Raw genomic sequence first — 9,380 nt, 5'->3', positions numbered from 1 at the left:
TTTTGGGACACAGGGCTTTGTTTCCAGGCTGGAGTGCAGTAGTGCAATCACAGTTCACTGCAGCCTCAACCTCTCAGGCTCAAGTGATCCTCCCACCTCAACCTCCTGAGTAACTGGAACCATGTGTACTATCATGGGCAACTAATTTAAAAAAAAAGACTTTTTTTGTAGAGACAGGGTCTCACTTTGTTGCCCAGGCTGATCTATTTTCATTAATAATAGCATTTCACAGCAACTAACAGATCTGAAAAATAGTGGCTTAAACAAGATGGACTGGCGTGGTGGTTCCATTATGTTACCAGTGTTCTGGGCACTTCTGTTATAATATTGGCAGCACAGCTCTTGTCAAAACTTCTGTGTATCAGGCAGTAAGGAGGAGGAAAGACAAAAGGCATTTGCCAGCTGATTCAGCTCTTTTTTGAGACAGGGTTTCTCCACGTTGGTCAGGTTGGTCTCGAACTCCCAACCTCAGGTGATTTGCCTGCCTCGGCCTCCCAAAGTGCTGGGATTACAGGCATGAGCCACTGCGCACAGCCCAGCTTTTTTAATTAACAGAACTTTCCCAGGCCTGTAATCCCAGTGCTTTGGGAGGCTGAGATAGGAGGATCACTTGAGGCCAGGAGTTCAAGACAGACCAGCCTGTACAGCATAGCAAGAACCCATCTCTACAAAAAAAATTTTTTAATTAGCCAGGTGTGGTGACACACACCTGTAATCCTAGCTACTTGGGAGGCTGAGGTGAGAGAATCACTTGATCCCAGAAGTTCAAGGCTGCATGAGCTGTGATCACACCACTGTACTCCAGCCTGTATGATAATGATACTTATTATGATAATGATACAGGCGACAGAATAATAATGATACCCTATCTCAAAATAAATAAATGAATAAATAAAGCCAGACGTGGTGTCTCAGGCAGCTGTAATCCCAGCACTCTGGGAGGCCAAGGAGGGCAGATCACAAGGTCAGGAGATCAAGACCATCCCAGCCAACATGGTGAAACTCCAGCTCTACTAGAAATAGAAAAATTAGCTGGGTGTGGTGGCACATGCCTGTAATCCCAACTACTTGGGAGACTGAGGCAGGAAAATGGCTTGAACCTGGGGGGTTGAACGTGAGCTGAGATCACACTGCTGCACTCCAGCTTAACAGACAGAAGGAGACCGTGTCTCAAACAACAACAGCAAAAACAACTTTCCCAGAGGACCCAGAACTTAGTAATGTGACCACTTTTTACCTACAGGGTAAAAAGGTACTCCTGGAAGGTAGAAAATGTATGTCAGCCAGACACATTGCCACCCTTACTAAAATTAGATTTCTCTAAGTAAGAAGAATGGCTCCTAGGAAGGTGTTTAGCATTTTTTGCCAGGGTATTTGTTAAAAGTACTTTATCTGGGAGTTGCTTTTGTAAATCAGTGCGAAGTAAATTTGTTTATTCAACAAACAATTACCATGCTTAATAAACCAAGGCACAATTCTAGAGTTCATTCTATTTAATAGTTTGGATGCCAAGTTAGGTTAATTAAAAATAGAGGACGCCCAGCCTAGGCAACATAGTGAAACCCTGTCTTAAAAATTAGACAGGTGTGGTGGCTCGTGCCTATGGTCTCAGCTACCTGGGAGGCTGAAGTTGGAGGATTGCTTGAGCTCAGGGGATCAAGGCTGCTGAGTTTGATTGTGCCACTGGACTCTAGCCAGGATGACACAGCAAGACTCTATTTCAAAAAAAAAAAAAATTGAGGACTCTACATCTTTTCATTTTCATTCCATATACATGGTCTAATTTACACAATAATAATAATTAAGGAAAAAAGAAATATTACAACATCTAGTCGTTTTTTGTATGTTTGTAAATAACCCAGTTTCCTTTTTATTTTCTCCTTTAACCCATCATTCAAAATTATTGTTCAGTTATTACCAGGACCTATTTTACTGGATTTGTGACAAAACTATAGAGTTTAGAACAGAGATTAACCCTAGGTTAATTAATTCCTTACAGTTGTGTGTTGTATACATATGCACGCACATTTTTCTGGGAAGATGGTCCAGTAGCTTTCCTCTAGTTCTCCAAGGCGTCCGTGTCCCAGAAACTTGACTCTACTTAAACTGCCTGAGTTCTTCCTGCCGGGTTTTTTTTAACTTTTTACCTGAGACCTATGTTTTCTACATTATGTGTTTCTCTTATTGACCCAGAAGATGGGAAAGCCTTTAAGACTTATAATTTAAAGACTTAAATGTCTACATTTAGGGGTAAAATCAAAATGTTTTGGTTAAAGTACCCTTTTTGTGAAAATGCAAAATAAAATTCAAATCTGTTAATTTCTTAAAGCACATACCACTGCTTGAGAATCCCTAATCTGAAAATTCAAAATTAGGAACTTACTGAGCACTGACAGGATACCACAAGTAGAAAATTCCACATCTGACCTCATGTAACAGGCTGCAGTCAAAATGCAGTCAGATGGCCAAGTGCGGTGGTTCACACCTTTAATCTCAGCACTTTGGGAGGCCGAGGGGGTGGATCACTTGAGGTCAGGAGTTCAAGACCAGCCTGGCCAACATTGTGAACCCCTGTCTCTACTAAAAATATAAAAAAAAATTAGCCGGGCATGGTGCAGCTACTTGGGAGGCAGGAGAATCACCTGAACCCAGGAAGCAGAGGTTGCAGTGAGCCAAGATTGCACCATTGCACTCCAGCCTGACAAAGCGAGACTCTGCCTCAAAAAAAAGAAAAAAAATCCCAAATGCAGTCAGACCTCTGTTGCATACACAAATTTAAAAAAAATATTGTATAAGCCAGGCGCGGTGGCTCACGCCTGTAATCCCAGCACTTTGGGAGGCCAAGGCGGGTGGATCACGAGGTCAAGAGATCGAGACCATCCTGGACAAGATGGTGAAACCCCGTCTCTACTAAAGATACAAAAATTAGCTGGGCATGGTGGTGCGTGCCTGTAATCCCAGCTACTCAGGAGGCTGAGGCAGGAGAATTACCTGAACCCAGGAGGCAGAGGTTGCGGTAAACCGAGATCGCGCCATTGCACTCCAGCCTGGGTAACAAGAGCGAAACTCCATCTCAAAAAAAAAAAAAAAAAAAAAAATTATAAAAAATTTTTTTTTGCCTATGTGTATAAGATATATATGAAATATAAGTGAATTTTGTGTATAAATTTGGGTCCTATCCCTAAGATATATAATTAGGTTTATGTAGGTATTTCCAAATGTGAAAATATTCAAAATCCAAAATACTTCTCGTCCCAATAAGGGCTATTCAACCTATATAAATCTTGGGAATTGATTTGAATTATACTTGGAGGTATAATCTAGAAAGCCACTCTTAGCAAATGTTTTAGACTGAAATTTCCAAAGCTTGTATTCAAAGAATAGCTCTCAATATATTTTTTCTTGGTGGTAACATGAAGTGGGCTTGCTGAAGGCTGAGTTAACTGTCAGTCTTCTCTTTTCTTATTTTATTACTTCTTGTTATCCAAAAACAAAAAATAGAAACACTAAAATTAGGCAAGGCGTGATGGCTCATGGCTAATAACGCCAGCACTTTGGGAGCTGAGGTGGGCAGATGCTTTGAGGTCAGGAGTTCGAGACCAGCCTGGCCAACATGGTGAAATCCCTTCTCTACTAAAAATATAAAAATTAGCTGGGCATGATGGCATATGCTCGTAGTCCCAGCTGCTTGGGAGGCTGAAGCAGAATTTCTTGAACCTGGAGGCAGAGGCTGCAGTGAGTTGAGATCGTGCCACTCTACTGCAGCCTGGGCAATGGGAGTGAGACTCCATCTCAAAAAAAAGAAAGAAAGAAATACCATAATTAAACAATTAAGTAGAAAGTATAGTGGTCACCTACTTCAGGACTCTCATTGTAGGGCAATATTGCTAATCGTGTAATCTACATACTTTTTTGTTTGTTTGTTTTGTTTTGAGATGGAGTCTTGCTCTGTCATCAGGCTAGAGTGCAGTGATACAGTCTCGGCTCACTGCAACCTCCACCTCCTGGATTCAAGCAATTCCCTTGTCTTAGCCTCCTCAGTAGCTGGTACTACAGGTGTGTGCCACCACCCCCAGCTAGTTTTTTGTATTTTAATAGAGACGGGGTTTCACCATGTTGGCCAGGATGATCTTGATCTCCTGACCTCATGAGCTACCGCGCTGTCGGTGTCATCTACTACTTTCTCCAGGTATTTCCTATAGCAAAGAAATCCTTATGACTAGTGTGTTGTAATAAGAAATACATATTTGGACTTCATCCTTGGTTTCTAGCATAGTTCTTTTTTTTTTTTTTCTAAAACATTATTTTGTTATACATTAATAATACTATATTGTTATGTATATAAGTCATAAAGTAATTGGAATATTTAGAGGAGCAAAATCAAGAAAACTCCAGCAATCCTAAATCCCATCACCCAGTGTCTAGCATAGTTCTTTTTTTTTTTTTTTTTTTCCAGGAGCTTTTCTTTTTTGCCTTGTTTTTTTTTAGTGGTGCGATCCCAACTCACTGCAACTTCTGTTTTCCGCTTTGAAGCAATTCTCCTGCCTCAGCCTCCCGAGTAGCTGGGACAACAGGCACTCACCACCACGCCCAGCTTTTTGTACTTTTAGTACTTTTAGCAGAGACGAGGTTTCACCATGTTGGCCAGGATGGTCTTGATCTCTTGAGCTCGTGATCCACCCACCTCGACTCGACCTCCCAAAGTGTTGGGATTACAGGCGTGAGCCACTGTGCCCGGCTAGCATAGTTCTTTTGAAAAACCTTGCAATTTCCTGAGTGACAGGAGTGAAAGGAATATTTTGTTGTTCATAACAAGCTCCATTCAACCATACCTGAGTTTATGCTAATGAGGTGACTCTTGGTGGGGCCTCTAGATAGCTTCAGAATGGGAGGCGAGACTGGTTGCTAGAGGAATCAGCCATGTATTTTTAGAGGACTGGAAATTCACTGACCTCCTATTCTTGACCTCTGGGAAGGAGAGAAGGGCTGGAGATTTTGTTCCAGTCACTAGTGGCCAGTGATTTAATTAATCATGCCTACCTAATGTGCTCTCCATAAAAACCCTGAAGGGTTTTTATGAGAGCTTCCAGGTGGGTGAACGAACACATGTAGATACTGAGAGGGTAACACACCCCAAGAGAGCATGGAAGTGCTATGCCCTTCTCTCAGACTTTGCCCTATGCATCTTTTCCATTTGGTTGTTCCTGAGTTGTAACCTTTATAATAGCCCATAATAATAAAATGCTTTCCTAAGTTCTGTGAGCCACTTTAGAAAATTATTGAACAGAACTAGGGGGCATGAAAAATCCCAGATTATATCTGGTTGTTCAGATAGTACGGAATCACGACTAGGACTTCCAACTGGCATCCAAAGTAGTAGGGGCAGTCTTGTGGGACTAACTGGTCTCTGTTAACTCTTTGTAGTTAGTTTCAGAATTAAATTATCGGCCAGGTGTGGTGGCATGCACTTGTAGTCCCAGTGAGACCCTGTCTTAAAAAAAAAAATAAGCCGGGCGCGGTGGCTCAAGCCTGTAATCCCAGCACTTTGGGAGGCCGAGGCGGGTGGATCACGAGGTCAAGAGATCGAGACCATCCTGGTCAACATGGTGAAACCCTGTCTCTACTAAAAATACAAAAAATTAGCTGGGCATGGTGGTGCGTGCCTGTAGTCCCAGCGACTCAGGAGGCTGAGGCAGGAGAATTGCCTGAACCCAGGAGGCGGAGGTTGCGGTGAGCCGAGATTGCGCCATTGCACTCCAGCCTGGGTAACATGAGTGAAACTCCGTCTCAAAAAAAAAAATAATAATAATAATAATAATAAAATTTTGAAAAGATAAGTTGTCGGACACCCAGAGAATTGGAGAATTAGGAAAACCTACACATTTGGTGTTGGAAGTGTGCAAGTGTAGAAAAACAGTTTTTTTTCCCTTTAACTGGTTATATTGGCCCCATTTGTAGCTGTTCTGTGTCACTGTATGAATGGGGTAGAATATAATTTTAGTGGAATTTTGGTGGAAAATTCCTACCCTTTGTATTGTTGACTAAGAGCATAAAAATAAATTTTATTTCTGAATTTTGATCCATATTTATGATGGTAAATCAAGTCAATATTTTGTTGTACATTCAGCTAGAGAATTCAGAGATCTCTAGGACTTATTTTTTTAAGACAACTATAATTTTCATAGGTATGGATATTATTTTTCAATGTAAGGAATTCATATGTTACATTATTTCTCTTTCAGGGTAATAGATGGTCTGGAAACTCTAGATGAGTTGGAGAAGTTGCCAGTAAATGAGAAGACGTATCGACCTCTTAATGATGTACACATTAAGGACATAACTATTCATGCCAACCCATTTGCTCAGTAGCTGTAATAGACCTGGACACGTAACTTGACAAACTGCTGGAACACACTTATTGTGGTTTACCCGGTTTTAATTATGTCAGAGATTGCATCATCCTTCTGCTGGTTCACAACTATGATCTTCTATGAAATGGTGGTACCAACGGGCGCCCAACAGCTTTTATCCCCATTCTTAGAGCATATTCTTTACTATGATTATCCAAAATGTTTTAGTTTTAATACAGAAAATATATTGTTTAATTTTTGTTACATATAAAGATTCATTTTTAAATGCTGAGCCTTAAATGCAGGCATTTTTGAACAGCCTGATATATAGCATAGTTCTTTTGAAAAACCTTGCAGTTTCCTGAGTGAAGGAGTGAAAGGAATATTTTGTTGTTCATAACAAGCTCCTTTCAACCATACCTGAATTTATGCTAATGAGGTGAATCTTGGTGGGGCCTCTAGATAGCTTCAGAATGGGAGGGGGGACTGGTTGCTAGAGGAATCAGCCATATATTTTTAGAGGACTGGAACATTCACTGACCTTCTCACTGACCTGCTATTCTTGACCTCCGGGAAGGAGAGAAGGGCCAGAGATTTTGTTCCAGTCTGATACATACGCCTACCACAGCAAGTCCATATCCTAGAAGTGTTATTTTATAATAAAATTAAAAAATGTTTTAAGGAATTAAGTTGTGGGACAAATTAATTTAAAATATTGACCTCTGGGGAGGAGAAAGGGCTGGAGATTTTGTTCCAGCCTGACACGTACTCCTACCACAGCAAGTCCGTATCCTGGAAGTGTTATTTTATAACAAAATAAAAAATGTTTTAAGGAATTAAGTTGTAGGACAAATTAATTTAAAATATTGTGTAAAATTACCTTCAGGCTATGAAGGTAATTTACTTTCAGAAGGTATATATGAAATGTAAATGAACTTCATGTTTAAATCTGGGTCTCATCCCCAAGATATCTTATTTGTATATGCAAGTATTCCCAAATCTGAAAATTTGGGTATTCCTAAAACCAATACTAATGGTAAGAGCTCTACCAGTAATTTTTCAATTTTATACAGTTAGGAAGAGTAGGAACAGGATAAAAAGATAGTCTAGAAAGGCCAGCCAATCATCCATTTGCTATTTTCTGTGATCTTTAGGTTTACAGTAAAGGCTCTAAGAAGACCTGGAATAGGGCTGGGCGAGGTGACTGACGCCTGTAATCCTAACACTTTGGGAGGCTGAGGTGGGTGGATCACCTGAGGTCAGGAGTTCAAAACCAATTTGGCCATCATGGTGAAACCCCATCTTTAAAAAACAAACAAAAAATACAATGAATTAGTTAAAGGCAGTGGTTGTGGAGTCCCGGTCTGTGTTCGAATCACAGCTGTGCCCCTTACTGTTAACTTTAGGCAAGTTAACATCTCTAAGTTTTAGTATTTTCATCCATAAATAATACATCATAAGACAATTGTGAGAGTGAAATGAAATGTGTGTAAAGCTGGCATGTATGTAGTAAGTAAATGGAAGCCACTCCTAACATTCATGTCCACCACAGGGCTCTCACCTCATCAAGCCATTTATTGGGTTCTGCCATTCATTTCATCAAGACCATATTCTGCTCACTGCCTAGATCAAAGTGGTTGGATTGGGGTGGCATCAGTTTTTGGTTTGTCTCATGTCTTCCATGGCTGATCTAATCAATGTTTTGATTCTTTCTTGACTAGTTCGGAGTTAGCTTATAGCTATTCTCTTGTTACCATTTATACTTTCCACTAAGCTGAGGTGCTTTTACTAGCAGAAAATCTATATCCGTACAGGTCTGCAGCAACCTCAATTCTTGCCTCCTCAGAAGAAATAATTCGACTAAGGGGCGTAAGGCAGGAGAGACTGAGTCATGTTTTAAAGCAAGAGTGAAAGTTTGTTAAAAAGCTTTAAAGGAGGAATGCAAGGAAGGAAAGTACACACTTGGAAGAGGACTAACTGGGTGACTTGAAAGACGAGTGTGTGGCTTGAGCTTTTGACTTGGGTTTTTATACATTGGCAAGTATAAAGAAGTAATGGAGCCCTGCATTACTTCTCCCCACTCGCACTCCTGAGATCTTATTGGGAAGCTGCTGATCATCAGTTTCAGGTGTTTTCCATTAGGAGACTGATTTTTTCCCTGGTGCCAGCTGTGAGCAATTATTACTTTAGCAAGACAGTTATAACTACCTGACCATCTCATTTGATGGTCGCACAACACTCCTAGTATGTGTTTGGGGGGAGCTATCTCCTGGCCTGCTCATACCTGACTAGCTACCTACTACAACAGTGCCAGTTATACTAAAGACTTTACATTGTGTTTCATCTTTTAAATTTAATCACTTAGGTTTCTGGAAGTAGTATTAAGGCCTTTCTTTGGCCAGACCTTGTTTTGCCACTTTTTATTTATTTATTTATTTTGAGTTGGAGTCTTACTCCATAGTCCAGGTTGGAGTGCAGTGGCGTGATCTTGGCTCACTGCAGCCTCTGCCTCCCAGGTCCCAGTTCAAGTAATTCTTCAGCCTCAGCTCCAGAGTAGCTGGGATTTACAGGCACACACCACCATGACCAGCTAATTTTTTTGTATTTTTAGTACAGACAGGGTTTCACCATGTTGGCCAGGCTGATCTTGAACTCCTGACCTTGTGATCCACCTGCCTTGGCCTCCCAAAATGCTGAGATTACAGGTGCTTCGGGAGGCCAAGGCAGGTGCCTGGCCTGCCACTTTTAAAATAGAGATGGGGTCTCACTATGTTGCCCAGGCTGGTCTCCAAGTCTTGGACTCAAGATTGATTCTCCTGCCTGAGCCTCCCAAAGTGCTGGGATTACAGGTGTGAGGCATCTCTCTGGCCTTGCCACTTCTTATACTTTGTACATTTCTTCCCCAAACATGTCACTTAAAGTTTTGTGGTTACTTTTAAGTAACATGACTGTTAGGATGTTTTGTACTTAGTGGTATTCCTCCAAGTTTTATTCTAAACTCTGCCACTTTTTTTTTTTTTTTTTTTTTTT

The 9,380-nt window shown here is 40.9% G+C and overlaps 1 protein-coding gene across 1 annotated transcript in view; it reads left to right on the top strand.

Moving 5' to 3' along the window:
- PPIL3 (peptidylprolyl isomerase like 3) overlaps positions 1-6,610 on the top strand; it is a 16,518-nt gene extending 9,908 nt beyond the window's left edge. The window contains exon 5 of the mRNA XM_017545238.2: positions 6,243-6,610. Within this exon, the coding sequence (XP_017400727.2) occupies positions 6,243-6,369 (127 nt within the window). The 3' untranslated portion in view covers positions 6,370-6,610. The remainder of the gene's footprint in view (positions 1-6,242) is intronic.
- Positions 6,611-9,380: the final 2,770 nt, after the last annotated feature.

Source organism: Cebus imitator, unplaced genomic scaffold, assembly GCF_001604975.1.
Source record: "Cebus imitator isolate Cc_AM_T3 unplaced genomic scaffold, Cebus_imitator-1.0 Scaffold178, whole genome shotgun sequence".
NCBI lineage: Eukaryota > Metazoa > Chordata > Mammalia > Primates > Cebidae > Cebus > Cebus imitator.
This window is presented reverse-complemented; position numbering and strand designations above follow the sequence as displayed.